The 16,727-nt window shown below is 40.9% G+C and overlaps 2 protein-coding genes across 6 annotated transcripts in view; both read right to left on the bottom strand.

Moving 5' to 3' along the window:
* The window catches only part of nsg2 (neuronal vesicle trafficking associated 2), a 33,583-nt gene extending 21,980 nt beyond the window's left edge, over positions 1-11,603 (bottom strand). The window contains exons 1-3 of the mRNA XM_068599697.1: positions 11,375-11,603; positions 10,756-10,932; positions 911-1,021 (exon numbers count right to left, since the gene is read on the bottom strand). Coding sequence (XP_068455798.1) covers positions 911-1,021; positions 10,756-10,884 — 240 coding nt within the window. The 5' untranslated portion in view covers positions 10,885-10,932; positions 11,375-11,603. The remainder of the gene's footprint in view (positions 1-910; positions 1,022-10,755; positions 10,933-11,374) is intronic.
* A 1,819-nt stretch (positions 11,604-13,422) lies between these two features.
* Positions 13,423-16,727, bottom strand: part of ltbp3 (latent transforming growth factor beta binding protein 3) — a 30,769-nt gene continuing 27,464 nt past the window's right edge. For all 5 annotated transcript variants that reach the window (XM_068600352.1, XM_068600354.1, XM_068600355.1 and 2 more), the window contains 4 exons: positions 15,077-15,238; positions 14,887-14,976; positions 14,647-14,775; positions 13,423-14,499 (listed from right to left, as the gene is read on the bottom strand). In XM_068600352.1, the coding sequence (XP_068456453.1) occupies positions 14,348-14,499; positions 14,647-14,775; positions 14,887-14,976; positions 15,077-15,238 (533 nt within the window). In that variant the 3' untranslated portion in view covers positions 13,423-14,347. The remainder of the gene's footprint in view (positions 14,500-14,646; positions 14,776-14,886; positions 14,977-15,076; positions 15,239-16,727) is intronic.

Raw genomic sequence — 16,727 nt, 5'->3', positions numbered from 1 at the left:
GTGTGTGTGTGTGTGTGTGTGTGTGTGTGTGTGTGTGGGTCATGTAAACACGCAGTCTCAGATGGATTTCACAGCCTCTTTTGGTACCTGAGATCTCATTCTACCCTCTTCCGTTTTTGAAGGACCTTTCACGCTGGAGTTTCTCCTCACTTCACACACACACACACACACACACACACACACACACACACACACACACACACAGACCTTTGCACACTTCTGCCGGTGCACTTTCTCTCCTCTCTCTCTCTCCTTCTCTAAATCTCTATCTCTCTCACTCTCAGTCAGGGTTGCCATGGGGGAGGTTTTCTTTGCTGCCATGACAACATGAATTCTCTTTGGTCTCCCCTAACGACAGAAGAATGGAACGGACAGCGTCCGGGTGATGTAGATGTGTTTGGACCGACACCTCAGTGATTCACACCGCGCTGAAGTCACCTGTCCTACTCTCTGCCAGGGAAGTGAAGTGGAGGAGGAAGTTTTCAGCTCCCTCACTGAAGTAAAAGTAGCATTAATATGTAAAAATATTCCAACTAAATTCCTAATTATGTAAAAGTGCTGCTCAGTGATCATGTCATTACCAATTATTCCATTGCTTAGTCATTCGCAGGTCTATTTCTACCTGGTCACACATATTTAATTTTATGAAGCCAGGAGGAGAAATGTCAGATGAATAAATATGCTGCTTCTAAATAGAGGCAAGTATTGCTTCAACCCACACAGGAAATGTTTCCCTTGGTAGGCTACAAAACAGTACTATATGTTTTCTTTAAGAAAGCCATATGAAATTGAGGCCATCCACGTAAAGCAAGCATCGATCCGACACCAGTGCTGCACGAATGCAACTGATGGCAAAGATTTACTATTATCAGTTCATTCATCACAAGTTTACAAGCTCATTCCTTCTAACCTTGAGTCTCTCAGACACCCCGTCGGTAAAGCTGATGGTGAACTCCTCCACCTTGGGAACCTTCAGCCTTTTCTTCTCTGTCTGGTACTCAGTGCGGGTTTTCACCACCACCTGGAGGAGGGAGAATAAAAACATGGTTAAATACTTGGTATGCTGACGGCAATGATGTTAATACAGGAGGCAACTGTCAAATGTTTTCACATTTTTAAAAAGTCACCCGACCTTTCAGGATCAAATGAAAGGCAACGACGTCACATGTACATGCTGTCGCAGGTAATTCACATGAATGTTGCTGCATTTTTGTCTTTGTTGTCTTTTTGTCTTCACACTGGAGCACTTATGGCATATGACCTAGTAGAGTCATCAACATTGGAGAAGAACAAGTTGGGATTGAATAATTTGGGGTGGGGGGGTGGGGGGGGGGCGATCTTGGGACGATCATCACCCAAAGTCGCCCACTCAGCCGGAGCTGCAGGACCAAACGCTACGGGGGTGGCTTGGACCGCCGCAGGAGGAGAGCTGAGTTTTGAGCCAAGCCCAACCAGCTCGGACCTCAGCTTATTTCCCTACTCAATCTGCTCAGGGCTAATGGCCGATCGCAGGAAAATCCAGGCTAACCCGGCAACGGTTGATCTGTGCCTATTTTATAGAAACCGGGCAAAAATGCTCCGGTCACTAGTAAGACAGATGGGAGCGATATGACAGCATGAAGCAAATGATCTCAATAAAGAAGCACGGCACACCGTGACCACGTTTTAGATCGAGTTACGGCTGTGAGTCAGCTTTCTCCTCTATGAACATTATTAACACCAAGTAATGACTCAGGTACATGAATGAGCAAGTACACATGCCATAACTCCATTTGAGGCAAGATGCAAACTAATGACACAGTAGTCAGGGGCAGATTGCAGAAAAAGGAAAGTACAAAATAATAATAACAAAGAGAAAAGATGCTGCTCAAAGCTTGGTTTGCACTTTTTCTAAAAGAGGCAATTGTATTCATTGTTCAGACAGATTTACATAAAAATGCCATACAAGTTCAATATATATGTAGACAAGGAATTGTTGAAATGATATATGGAAATGTATGCAGTTGGTTTTATTTTAGAGACAGAGGGTACACAGGCTAGAGGACTCCATTTTGATTGAGATTGGTGCACAGCTTAATACACAAAGGTCTAAGGACGGATATAGAATAGTAGATGAGAGCATAAAGGCTGCTATTAGATACCTGGACCTAGGCAGTAATGTCATGGACTCCACTTTTATTTTGGCGTCGGATCAAACCTCGGCTTCACAATGTAAATTTCACCCTACGCTAGAAACCATCCTGTAGGAAACAGCGATGCCAGGCATCTGTTAAAGCTTTACTGTATGTTAATAAAATCCGGTGCCCAGAATTTAAGACGCTCGGTCCAAAGGGGAAACACTGTGCTTTGTGCCGGCGGCGAGATGGGAAAAAAAGAGGCATGTAGGGCAGTACAACCCTGCCCCAGTAATGTCAGTATAACTCTCCTCAAGCAAAATGATTTAGAGGGATGAGACGGCGAAGAGACGAGGTGAAACTCACAAACTCTGAGACGTGTCTACACTTTCAACATTCGCTGTGGAAGGTACTGGTTTAAAACTGTGGGTGAGGAAAGCGGATGGAATTTTCACCATTAATTTAGCAAAAATTCCAGTCCCCCATGAAAGGATGATGCTGATTCTTAACAAATTATTATTTTAAGATAGTATCGGTCATTTCAGCAATATAACAAAGCTCTCGTGGGGCGGAGCAAAGGATCTGCACAGAGCAGACGGTCAGACCATTCTGCAGTATAATGACATTTTATAATTCATATGAAGAGTCTTCTGCTTGGAAACCCTGCTGCCTTTGCCCACGGAGACTGCCAAAATCAACATAAAATGATCATCCATCATTGTAACTTTAAGATATTGCTTGAAAAAAATTTTTTTTTGATGCAACAGATCAGTCTGCGAGTAAAATTTTGAACAATTTAAAACTATGCATGCATTCACGACTTATTTACTCACTTCGACAGCAGAATATTTCATATCAATCATATCCAGCATGACATTTCTGGGTTATCCTCTAAAAACGGACTTGTAAAAATCCTGATTGTTAATTCTAAAAAACTTGATTCACTTGTTGCCTCAGCTTTAGTATCATCTCCTCTTTTTGTAGCACTGACTTCATTGACCAAGCGAAACACTTTTTCAGCCTTCTCTCATCACTGCACCTATAGAGAAAGTGTTCCTACTGTTTTGTGCATTCACTGTATATTAATGTGCACAAGAGGATATGGCAGATAGAGAGAAGGTGTACAAATGGCAAGGCAGAGGAGAGGTGGAGGAAGTGAAAGAGAACAATGTCTCAGTGTCCTTGTGGCTAATGGCGTTGCTTCTAAGCGACCCTCTTCCACTTTGAGACAAAGCCAGAAACTGCTGTGCTCACAAACCGGCTCTACTATCTGAATAACAAAGCCTTCAGTTGGCTCGAGAAATCCCTTATCTAACACTCGAAGGCTGCAATAGGTGCACTGAATACATCGCATTTGATTGGACCCCCTGGGGCTTCGGAGCCTTGTGGCTTTCAGTGCAGTGACACGATCATAGCCCGAACTTATGTCTCAATTTCGCCTCAACTTTCTCTTTCTCTGAGTCATTTCACAATAACATCTTCAGGGCCCCCAGGTTCGAACACAGCAGCGCTTCTTGTTGCTTCATTACTCTCTCCCCACCTGTATCTCGCACTCCTTTTTTTCACATCAGCTAATGACGTGGCTATCAGTCAACGTTGCCTCATTTCCACAGCCATTTCGCTCCCAGCAGCAGCGAGGAATCTACCTGATTAGACAGCTCCAAATAGTCCTTGGGAAATCATTAGTTTATAAACAATGGTGTATTGTTTAACTAAGCTTAATGTAAAAAAAATAAATAAATAAAATGACAATAAACAGTCGTGATAGTATTTTTTTTTTTATGATAACTTACTCACTTAATATTCCACAGAGGTAGCGGCTCATTTATCATTCATAATTTCTCTTGAGAATTGGTTTATGTGTATTTGTGGGCATGTGTATTCTTTTTTTTCACAGTGGATTTGGCGATAGCAATACTGGTCAGTCAGACCTCTTGAGAAAGAAACTCAACCACAAGTTTCTCCCCAAGTGCTTCACTAGGGGCTCCTTAAAAAATACTAAGGATGGTCCCAATGCAGAGAATACATTGTGGGACTAATAAAGGATTATTTATTTCTTCTTTCTTTTTTTTTTTAAAGAATTGCATGCAGATAGAGTAAGAGTAAATACATTTCTATATTACTTAGTCTTGGGTTATTTTGTTGCATATAACGTTAAGGCATGGAGTACCATTACTAGCCTACTTTAGCTATCGCCTATGCTTACTTTTAAGTACCAGTAGAAACAGGTAAGTATGTTTTGGTACCTGATCCATGCAACACAATCAGACTGCATGTTGTGATGATAAAGTGTTACCATGAATTGAAATAACTGTGGTGAATCCCAGACTTTTTATCTCAACTTCTTTCTTACAATTTAAGTTCTTGAAAGCGAGCCGAACAGCCTCGCCCGTTAGCTGTAGACTTCTTTTAAATGAAACGTCTTCACTCGTGACCTTTGAATATGTCAATACAATTGATAGAGACTTCTACATTAGTAACAGGAAGGTAAATGAGTCCAGCGCACAGATGCTCACCCTCTGCTCCAATTTCCTTTGAGAATCTACTCACATATATTCAATTAGTCCTGTACAGCCAAGGCAAACATCTCTATTCAATGTGACCTTTTAATATTGCCATGACTGACACAGACTCGCCTTTAGATCAGTAATAGACCTCCAAATTATTTCTCTCTCTCACTCTCTCTCTCTCTTCCTCTCCTCTCCCCCATCCTTCTGTCTCCTCTAATCCTCGTCATCGTTTTTTCCATGGTTCGATATTGTACGAGCTGACAAAACGTTCTTTTCTTCTCGTCTTCCCCAGTATTTTATTCCTCAGACCTGTTATCACTAAGATTGCTGTTTCATTTCTCATCCCCAAAGACTGAGCGGCAGAAGAATTGGTTTCAGTGTGGAAGGAAGCTGCAGACACTTTTCTTGACATGTTTGATTCTATTCTTTCCTCGAATAATCCATATGAGCACGAGGGAGCTCCTTGTGGCAGCTGCACAACATACATTCTGACAGGATGAAGCGCACAGCATACGTAAACAAGCTGTAAACACAACATTGACATTATCATCTTTTAACTTCACAAAGTACACATTAGCTGCCTATTTACAAATCAAGCAATATATTTTTGGGGGGGATTTAAATATTCATAATATTCCCTGTACTTATGTTTTTGGTTTCCATAAACTCAAAACAAAGTGGGTTTTTTTAGATCTTTTTTTCTGACAGCAGCTGCCTGCTCTCAGAAAACGACACCAAAACCAAAACGATTAGATGAAAGACATTACTGCATTGTTATCTGTGGCTCTGTCTCCACGAGCAACGCTTTTCATATACAGTGATTTGATGGAGTGTTAAAATGAACAATCTTAAATGTTATAGCTTAAAAAGAAGAAGAAAAAAAGCTACACTAAAAAAGTATTGGGCTCACTGTTTGCTGAGCCTAACTATGCTGGTCTGTAAGTGAGAGCAGTTATTTGCATTTCTCTGGCATCAGCGGTGTAAATCGATCCCGGTCCACACAGCTAGAATATAATCCAGCAGAGTCCTGAAGAGCAGGACTGAAACCACTGGACCTCCAACTAACAGGCAGCACTGCAGTACTGTTGGATGACACAGTGTGCAGTATAATAATATGAAATAAATACATAAATAACTATCAAGCACAATATGTATGCATGTTTTTTCATTATTTAAAATACTAAAGATATTAATATTTCCCTTTTTTTAGAGTTATTTCCTGCTATTTCTGTTTCGGACTGTTTGAAGACGTCACCTTAATCGGGGATAATCATACTCTTTTCACAATTTTTTTTCATTTCAAAGAGTCTCCCAGCCCTTTAGTTGTTGTTGTTGTTGTTGTTGTTGTTGTTGTTGTTGTTGTTGTTGTTGTTGTTAAACCAGCAATCCAATCAAGTTGCTGGTGACCCAGCATTGGCTGTGACGCGTCCCTGTCCAGATGGAATCAAATCTAATACCTCTGTAATGCCTCAACCTCTGCAGGCCGAAGCAGCGTTGTTATGAGCCGGTGCGTCCGTACGTAGGTGCATGAACTTTGCTGCGACTGCACCCTGCCCCTGTAAATGTCCGTGGGTAACCCTGTAGTCGGGGAGGTCACGCTATAATCAGGCAGGATCAGAGTGAAAACAGCTGGGGTTGTATTTGTAAAGCTGCTCAGAACCGCACTGCTGATCGAGGGAACTCGACAGGTCACATGACCCAATAAATCTTGCTGTAGCTTTAAAGGACAAAGAGAATGAAACTGGTCCCAGACCAGATTCTGACTGGCTAAAAGCTGATTAACGATGAACCCCTTCTGGTTGGGGCAGGTGGTAAAAACAACATTAAATTCTGTCAGATAAAGAGATTTTATTGGTGGGCCATATTTAGGTTTAGAGAAATCACACAAAGGGTATGGCTTCCTACAAGATTACCATTTATCTTCAAAGTGACCTCAATAAGTATGACAATATGAAAAAGGATTCCCTCGTAATGATGAACCTACAGAGGCAATTATCCCCTGAATGTGCAGCTCCCCTCGGCTTTATGGAGTTTTATGGTGGTTTCAGCTCAATGTTAAGCTGACCGGCCCAAAACTCTTTATTTGTCCGGTCCCCCCAACTTTGGACAAATTTCCAGCATGCAGTTCAGTCAGAATATGTATATGTAATGTCCATATTTAAGACAACATGTAATAAGGAGAGAGAGTTGTTGAGGCATTTTCAAAAACAAAGTCTGCAGGAAATAATACTGCTATTCCTCTCATAATTTACTGTACCACTGTGCGCTGATAGTGAATCTAATGTACTGGAGGCCATGCCCACTGCCAATTCCCCTGTTACAAATTTTGCAAATTCTCATCTGGTCACCCTAATTACAGGTCTATCCTTTTGGGATGAATTTGGGATTGAAAATCAACAGAGAAGTTCTAGACTTAATCACATCTCAAATTTGGTCTGGCGTTGTCAGGCTTGTGCAAAAATAAATAAACACTCAGAGTACCTGCTCAGCAGCAGAAAGACACAGGTGGCGACAAGTTGCTAAACATATTGAAGCATTTGTAAGCTAAAGAGCCAGATATGTTTAAACTCAGTAGTTGGTAGAGAGTTATAAAAGAATTAATATTGGACGTTCATCTGCCAGGTGTCCATAAACAACTCCAAATGAATGAAAATGTTCTTTCTGTCTGCAGAATGATTAAATCATAGCCCTACCAAACAAATAGGCAAGGCCATTATGTGGGCTCATATTGCATCAGTAAAAGTGTGATGTGTTTTACTTTATGGCAGGATTACAAATGAATACTGGAAACTGGCCTCAAAAGGACAACAATCATGCCATGTGGTATTCTATAAGCACAGAAGAGTGTGATCATACACACACATGCAGTACAGAGTGCAGAATTCTCATTAAATGAACTGTGATAGCCATCATTGACACCTCCCACACGCTGATGTCTAATAACAGATTTAATTATTATTTCTCTTGGCCTCGGTTGCGTTCATGCATCACTCGTCAGGAAGACAAACTCGCATGCTTAGAGCTGGAGACAAATTTAAAGATTTAACTGCAAATTGACCTTTATAACTCCCACACAGACCCAGGAAAACAACAAGCTGACCCAAAAGGGAAGTGTATCCAGAAGCAACAAACAACCCCAATCTTTGTGCCCACATCTCTCGAGACACGGAAAAAAAAATCCACTGATCAACAAAACAGCAAGCCTCTTCTCTGTCGTCTTTTGCTTTCATATGTCAACGACAATTGCTCGCTGGTGTGCCGCAGGAGCTAATACTCCACCCTACTTATGCTCTCTGTCACTCTACCTGATCAAGAAATCAGTAAACTACACTTGACAGGGTGTGTGTGTGTGTGTGTGTGTGTGTGTGTGTGTGTGTGTGTGTGTTTTGCGATGGCAGCTTTGGCTACATCCGTTGTGATGTTTTCAAGTCTAGTGGGACTGATTTAATCAGTGGCAAATGTCTGACAGCGTTATGAATGTCATGTTACGAACTGATGGATGCTGACAGAAACGACTTGTCACTCACGCACACGCATGCTCACATGCCTGAATAGTACACCCACACCACACACAATGCGAGCATGCCTGTGTGTTGTGCTGCGTGTGTGTGTGTGTGTGTGTGTGTGTGTGTGTGTGTGTGTGTGTGTGTGTGTGTGTGTGCAGTGAATGACAAGTCGGTTAACAGGAAAATAAAATGTAAAGAGATTGTGCCTCCATCAGCAGACGCACAGCGAGGGTTTAGTCTGTGTGTGTGTGTCTGTCTGCAGCAGAAATGGACATCCATTTTTCAAATTATTTTTTGGGGAGTTTCTGAGAATTCTCAACGATTAGACCACTTGAAGAGATTGAATCCAAAATAGATACATTGTCATGCTTTTAAAAGCCAGGCAGCGGTAACTTTGGTCCATAGCTCCTGTACCTTGGACACGTTGCTATAAAAGGCCTTTGCCCTCTCGAGTTTGCTCTATTTTCAAGGCCCCACGGATTGATCATTTTTCCTTTTTCCAGGGATTTCACCAATGTTTTTTTAATTCCGGAAAGAAAGCCTCTCTCTCTCCCTCTCTCTCCTACTTCCTCTCCCTCTCTCTCGTTTGTAATGATGAGATGGGCAGAAATGTGAAACTTGTTTAAAAAAATTGGATGTAGGGCTGCAACTCACACTAATTCAATTCCTAAAATATGTTCTGGTTTGGCAATTATTCTCTAAAAAAAATATAAGAAAGCCATTTAAAAAAAATAGCAATCTCGTTTTCCATGAAGCCATGAAGCCAATTACTTTTGCGAAGTGTTTGTCTTAATCTAGGTTCACTTGTCTTTATTAATAGAGCGCATATGACATATGACAGAATACACACATCAGCCTCGGCAAAGGAAGCGTGGGGATTGGATTCATTCGTGGGAAGAGGTTGTTGAGACGACCAGCCACTGGAAGCAGAGTCAAGAGGAGGAGAGACGAGATGGAAACTAAGCTAACACAGCGAGGCTCTCCGGCCATTCAATCACCCTTAACCTGGCTGAGGCCTGGTCACAAAAGACATCAGGCTAACACAGAAACCGGAGGTTGGTGGCTGTTTCCTCTCATCTCGAGAGATATCTGACTCCATCGTGGCATCCAGGATCAAGCTGCGTTTGAAGGGTCACTGCAGGACCGAGCAGAGGACTCTAATGGGATCAGCGGTGGCAGATTCCACTTACTTCAATGATGCTTGGTGCTCAACCATAGTCAACATTGATGGACAGTGTTTCCCTGATCTACATGTTTTGTGTAAATATGTTGGCCATGTTATCTGACAGAAGAATAGTTGTGTTGCTGCTTACAATCCTCCAGATGCAAGTTAAACAAAAATGCACAGGAATGCATGCTGTTTTTGTTCGTCGTGTTTTTCTTGAGTAGAAAATGGGCTCCAGCTGCATTTTGTTGTGCAACCCTGGGTTGCATGATGGCAATAAATTATCCCCAAATCCTTGAATCTTTAGCTGTAGCCAAGAGAGGTTGACTTAGCTAGACTGGAAACAGGTTGAACTGGGTAGCCTGTCTCTATCCAATAGTGACATTATTCACCTACCAGCACCCTTAAAGCACACTGTTGAAATGTGATTTTTGTTTGTTTAGTCCATCACAAATGATTCAGTGAGCTTTAGAGGGGCCGGTCGGTGGGTTTTGTTGTGATTACCTTTCTGAAAATCCTCTAATCCATCATTCAACTAATCATTTTTAGCTCTATTGTATGGTTGGCTTGTTTATGCCTCCTAGTAGGATTATGTCACTAGGAAGGATGTCAGGTTTTTCAGGGAGTTAGTCTCCACTTCATGTTATGTTCTTAAATGTCAAATCTCAAGTCATGACTGGACTGTTGTTGCTACACTGACATCGAGGATATAGGTAACGCACAATGCTGACCGATATAACTAAAGGATAATTGTGAGGGTAAACTCAAGGAGGCAGGGTGGTTTGGCATTATTATAAAGTACCAAATTCCTGTTTGAAACTGAATTGCTTGTCCTAACAGACTCCTGTCCAAAACCTTATCAGGAAGCGTTTCAATAAAGTTGTCCATCGACAATCCTTCTGATACTTTATGAAGTGAGTTAACCAATTCATACAATGATTCTGTTATAAATGATGTCGTCTTGCAGCTCTACAAGAAGCTCAGAGTAGAAATATGGATTCAAACAGCTGCAAAAAGGCAATCATAACACTGTAACTGTGGTCTTGAAACGAGGGGGACGGCGTCACACAATCAATGCATTATAAAGCTCCTATATTATCTAATTCCATTCATTTTTATAATGTGCAATCAATGCAGCACTCTGTCACAACCTCATAGAAACACCAATCAGGCGCTCCACATTGCGCTGCCACCATGGTAACTGGATTAACGAGCTGCGGCGCAGTTACTATTGGATGTCGAGATGATAAATGACAGTCTGTCTGGCACCAAATCTGTCTCCTAATCTCAGCTGGAAAACAAAGGGCACAGCTGGGAGACAGTTGAGATGAATAATTTGTTAATGAATGAAAGGGGTATGAGGGTGGGGGGATATACATATACACGTGTGTGTGCGTGTATGTGCGTGCGTGTGTGCGTGCGTGTTTCACACAAAGACTCAACCAGCTGGAGTTTCGTACCTTGTCAGGTGCTTGGCTCTGGAGGTTGCCGACATCCAGTGGAGTGATGAGGGGCACATTCTGAAAGCCGTCCTCCACACTCACAGGTTTGGCCCCTTTGTCTTGAAGATTACTCCCCAGTTTCACCATTTTTCACCGCCTTTATAAATATCCCTTTTATTTCCCCGAAGACTGCTCCTGAACAGAGGTGGTGTTGAGAAAGAATGTTTATTTGTTACCTCTCAGCCTTTCAACTCAAAGAAACCCTCGCACACACAGGCAATTTGATGGGGAATATTCTCGTGTAACAGAAGATCAAATTATTGAAATGTCCACTTAATATAAGCCTTAAAGTACACAATAGCTTACATATGACTCCGTTGCTTTTGCTGTTTAATCAAATTGGGGTCATGCGATTCATTAGTGAACGATAAAAGCAGCAACATACTCCACAAAAAGCACATTTTATTCCCAATATTGATGTATCTATTCTATTAACCAATAAAGAAAAAGGGGGGAAAACTCCCCCAAAGGCATCATCTTCTCAACCTTTCCCCACCACGCACACGCACACTCACACACACAAAACTACATTGCATCGCTCAAAAAAAAAAAAAACAGTACAAAAGCAGTTACTTACAACTGATCGTCCTTGTACGTCTGTCCCTCTGTGCTGCGGCAATGTTTGTTTCTCGTCTCAGAGGCGGGGGGACGCGCAGACAGAAGCAGGTGAAGCTGGAGGCTGGAGGCTGCGCTGCTGCGGTGTTGCTGCTGCTGATGCTGCGGGAAAGCAACGCTGCGCCGCCGGAGTCCAACTGAATGTCTGGCGGCAGGTTTCCTACCAGCAGGCAGCCCAACCCCCTAATCCAAACACAGCCTCCTCTCCCCCGTGCTGCTGCACCCAGCTGCTGGAGCTGCCACTAGGGGGCGTCTTTGTTGTTGTTTTCATTTCAGGAGTGCACCGTTTGTTTGTCTGAAGTGGAAAGTGAATTAATGCTGCCCTTCAAGGCTCCTTGTTAACTGATGCACCCGGGCCGACACGTGGGAAAGCGTATCCAATGCATTTATATCTGAAACATGCTTAAAAGATTTTAGTTATCGTGGCATGGTATATGCCCCGCTGCTATAGTTTTCTTTCAGTGCAGTTTGAGTTGACGTCTCAAAATTAACCGCAATTTGAAAAAGACAACTTTAACAGAATGTTCAAAAAAATGTTGTCTTCCCAAATAATGAGGTTAATGATTCCAAATCAATTTACTTACGCATCCCGATTCATCAGCAATTATATAAAATGCACACTTAAACAGCTGTGTTTTTAAAAGATAGAAAAATACATCATGTGAAAACATATTTGATATGCAAATTCCCCCACAGTACTTGAAAGCAGCAAAAACCGCGTGCCAGTCAAAATGGTTGTATTTTGTCTATGGTCAAACAGCGCTGCCTGGTGGCTGAATGAGTGACACACACAGTCAGATTTAAGTTTATCTTTACGTAAAATATATATAATACATATGTAATCAGAGCATAAGTGTACTATCAGTGTGTAAAACCGCTTGAACGATAGATGCTAGTATATATGTTTGGGGAAACAGAGCTTAATATGACATGTGTTGTTTCACTGGAGTAACAAGTGGTTTGTCTGAAAAAAAAATCATTCATGAAAGCGAATTAGACATCAAATGATTACTTCCACAAATTTGAACACTTAGCTTTCTGGTAGGAGTTAGAAAAGGATATAAAGAGGCCACAAGATGGTGGTGTTTTTTTTTAGATAGCCCCCCAAATTCCTTCTGTCTAGGTCGATAAACCTTGACGAGAAATTCCGAAAATATGCTCAACGACAGTTTCTTATTGCATTTTTGTAATTCTTTTAGTTGCTGTGTCATATCATATGAGTACTTCATTTATCAATTTATGAATGAAAATGTTATAGTTGGATGTCATGTATTGCATGTTCACTGACTTGCTGCACCGACTAAAACAAACTGCTGGTTCATGCTTTAGGGAGGATTTGGACGTTTATCAATCAAGTGCTGCTTCTTTTTCTTCATAAACATTAACAGTTTCAGGAAATGCCCAAGGACATCATGACATGGACATCTGAAAGTGTTCCCTGTAACACACTGGTCGATTGATAAAAGTAAATTGGACGGTGAGAATGCAGCAAGGAAGAGAAACGAGCCATTGATGGCCATTTAAGACCACTCCAGGTGTCATGGGAGAAATAGTTACTTCGTCAGACTTGGTGATCATAGACATCTTAAAGAACAGCATCAATATTTCAGATTCAAGAGAATCACAGTTGAGCTGCATCAACAAATTAAAAGCACTACGTGGTCTGAATATATTCAAGAAATTGGCAGCACTGAAGGAACAGACTCATTTCCCTGTCATTTTAATACTAGGTCAGAATGATAACTGAATCCTAAAATGAAAGCAATGCCAGACAGCATGCTCACAACAAACTTACTTCAGTTATTAATGCATGCTACATATGTGCACATTGTACAGATTTAGATTTAATGGAAGACCAAGGAAACCCTGGCATTTGCTGGGTTATAAACCATCAAAACCCACTGAATCATCAACAGTGCCCCATCATCCCCATAATAAACTGTTCAACTGAGTATTTGGGAACTCTGAATGTGTCTTTCTGCTGAACAAAACACAAGAAAAACAAATGAATGACTGACTGACATCTTTGTTTTAATTCATATTCTTCTCATCTCAATAGCGGCTTTGCTTTTCTAAATACTTTGATGCAGCAATCATGACAATAGATGTCAAACTTTCTGGGTTTTACGGAATAAGCTACATTTAGCAAATATTCCGACTGTATTCATTGCTAAGTGCATTACCTTTTTTGCTAGCTTAAAGTCACTTAGGTGCACATGTCAAATTATACAAAAACTTCAGGTTTCTCATATTTTACATCAACAAATAAAGAGGGGAAGGACACGGACCATTCTTACAGAAGTTGTTGACCCATCGGAAAAACTGTACAATAACACAAAATCAACAATGTGTGGATAGAAAATATAATATCAGAGGACATCAATTTAGAATTAAACATGAAAGGACGTGGACTTAAATGGGAATGTAAAGGGAAATACGGTAATATGTAAAAGTTCTCATGGCATTCCTACATAAGGTTAATATTGAATGGGCTGATTTAGAAAAAAAGGAATACCAGATACATTTTTTAAACATATTTCCGTATTTGAGATCTAAGATGCAGATTGAGAATAAAAGATCAATGCAACAAGGAGACCAATGATAAGAAAAAACACAATTTAAATGGAACAAAAAACAGTTTAAAAAACAATAATTACAAAAAATGTTTAACAAACAAACAAATAAACATATCCCTTGTCTGTATTGAGTATTTCTTTAAACGTGAAATGAAATTAAAGAGGAGCAGACATTGACATGTTTTGTACATTTAAAATGAGCCACTGATAAGGTTTTGGCTCCCGGGCGGTCTTTTTGGGTTCACTGCCGACAAGCGACCCCACGTTCGTACTGTGAGACGTTTGTGTGTGTGTGTGTGTGTGTGTGTGTGTGTGTTTTGCATATCGTGGATCGGAATAAACAGAGTGGCACACGGAGGTTACAGAGTTCTGCGTCGGACGCATGTGTTTGGCCTGCGTGTTTCCCAAAAGCCATGTTTGCAGAAGCACTTGTATGAGCCGGCGGTGTTCACACAGCGAGCGTTCTTGCATGGACTGGCATGAGCTCCGGGGTCTGCACACTCGTCAATGTCTGAAGAAAAAAAAACATCAAAAAGGAGATGAACAGTGCTCAATACAAGGTTGTTACAAACAGATATTAGTCTGTGTATTTCAATTTTTAGTCTGTGAATGTTTAACATGTTAAAATGGTTTTGGGGATTATGCAAAAGGTGCCAACCTATGCAGCGAGTTCTTGAATGGTCCAGCCTGAAGCCTGCGTTACAGTCACACATGGTGCCCAGATAGGAGCGGACACAGCGGCCATTTGCACAGCTGCACTCATCTGAATCCTCCTCTGAACTGTCACCTGTTATAGACAAACAGGCGGGGCAGAAGTGGGGGAAAAGAATAAGGATTACTTGGTGGGAGTGTGTCTGACATATGATTGCAAAAGGACAAAGAAAGTGTATAGTTTTACCTGGGTTGTAGTTGGCAAAAGCTGCCAGGAAATCCTGCTCCCCATCAGACTCCGTCTCCAGATGCATCTCGCACAGACGACTGAACATCTCTGAGCACAAGAATTTGAACGTCTTTTCAGCTCGAAATAAAGAGAAAGCGGAAGTTGACAGTCGAAGCTGAGCGGCCAGGCTGGCCTTCAGTGCGCTCACCTGAATTTCTCTGTGGACAGGTGTTACACTCGGGCCCCCAGCCACGGCCGTAATGGCAGCAGCACTCCGAGTAGGTCACCACCAGGCCGTTCCTGGGCTCGCTGCAGATCAAGCCCTCATCAACTCGCAAGAAACACACGTCCTTGTGGGCTGCGGTGCGATCTGGGATATATATTTTTAAAAAAGAGCGCAAATAAACTGTTATTTCCATTCCTGTTAAAGGACACAGGTTAAGTACAGGAAGCCACATTAAACTGTTCTCTGAGCTCAAAGATTAATATTTGGTTTTCTAAGTAGAACAGTGCTGTGCAAGACAGTGGACAATGCCATCAACACATGAAATGTGAGGCATATAAATCAGTACCTCTAGAAATAAAATATCATTTTGAGTGTATTTAGCATGTATAAAGCAAGAATGTAGCTGAAATAAAAATATGGCAATTGGAAAATCAGTTCACAGTGTTTGTGACAATATACTTTTAGATGACAGATGTCCCTCACATCTAAATATATCTAAATGAATCTAACATGTATTATGAGAACAAATTGAAAAAATGTTTTAGTGAAAAATATTTAGAAATCAGCGTGAATTTGCACAAAATGTATTTATCTATTTATTTTCTGTACAAGCTCAGCGTGGTTGGGTGAAACGGAGGTCGGGAGCCTATCTAAGCATGTATGAGCAAGTGAAAGTGCAGAAATGAGTTTGCCCCGTAATAAATGAGGAACCCGTATTTCCCCCATTAGCCACTTTTTTCAGATAGCTATGTTATACAGCATAATTATTATGGAAGAAATAGAATCCAGCAAAAGAAAAGCCTAACTAAATCTAGTATAAATAGTATGCACAATATGGAGATCTGGCCACGGCACATAGAAGCTGATACGCTTTAATAGATTAAACGATTTGTTTGTACTTACAACTATTAAAAACTAAAGACAAATGCTAAAGTTACTAAACTCATATCTACAAATGACAATGTAAAAAACGATCACAAGCACTTATCAGTGAGTGTAAGATGAATGGCTGTGTGATTTGAGTTGCCGCATGTGTTGCATTGTTGATGAAGCTATATCAACGGTTAACTCTCATTAGACAGATGAGAGGCACACAGATGATTGTTACAGCTCCTTGTTCATAGTTCAGTATGCTTCCTTGTCTTATATCATTATGAAGATAGAGTATAATAGTGTTTAAAGTCATTTTCTGCTCCGCTTTTTATGATGCGTCACATTTAAATAGCCGTGTAGCGCTTATTACAGATGTTAAACCAGCCAAATTAAAGACATTCATCACTCTTAAAATGGCAATTGAAAACATTACAGTACTGTGAATCACATATTTCACATGCAAAATGAGCACACACCATTATCCGCTAAATAAGCAGTTTATAAATACTGACTCTTTCTTTACTCAGAACAAATCATTCTTAACATCTATACAAGCACAGACACCGTTTGTTTGGGGAAAAAAATAGACATGCAGAGGAAATGCTTAAAGTATTTCTTCTCACACTGGACATGCTTTGATATTGCTTAGTGTGCATAAATGCATACATTTGCTGCATATTTTTAATAACTACACAATGTGGAATTTTATCCAAAGAATGGGAAACTGACTATGAAGTTGTTAAGAGGGGAAACATACAGC

Source organism: Clinocottus analis, unplaced genomic scaffold (assembly GCF_023055335.1).
Source record: "Clinocottus analis isolate CAN_PGR_092001 unplaced genomic scaffold, fCliAna1.0.p SCAF_5, whole genome shotgun sequence".
In the NCBI taxonomy this organism is placed as follows: Eukaryota; Metazoa; Chordata; class Actinopteri; order Perciformes; family Cottidae; genus Clinocottus; species Clinocottus analis.
This window is presented reverse-complemented; position numbering and strand designations above follow the sequence as displayed.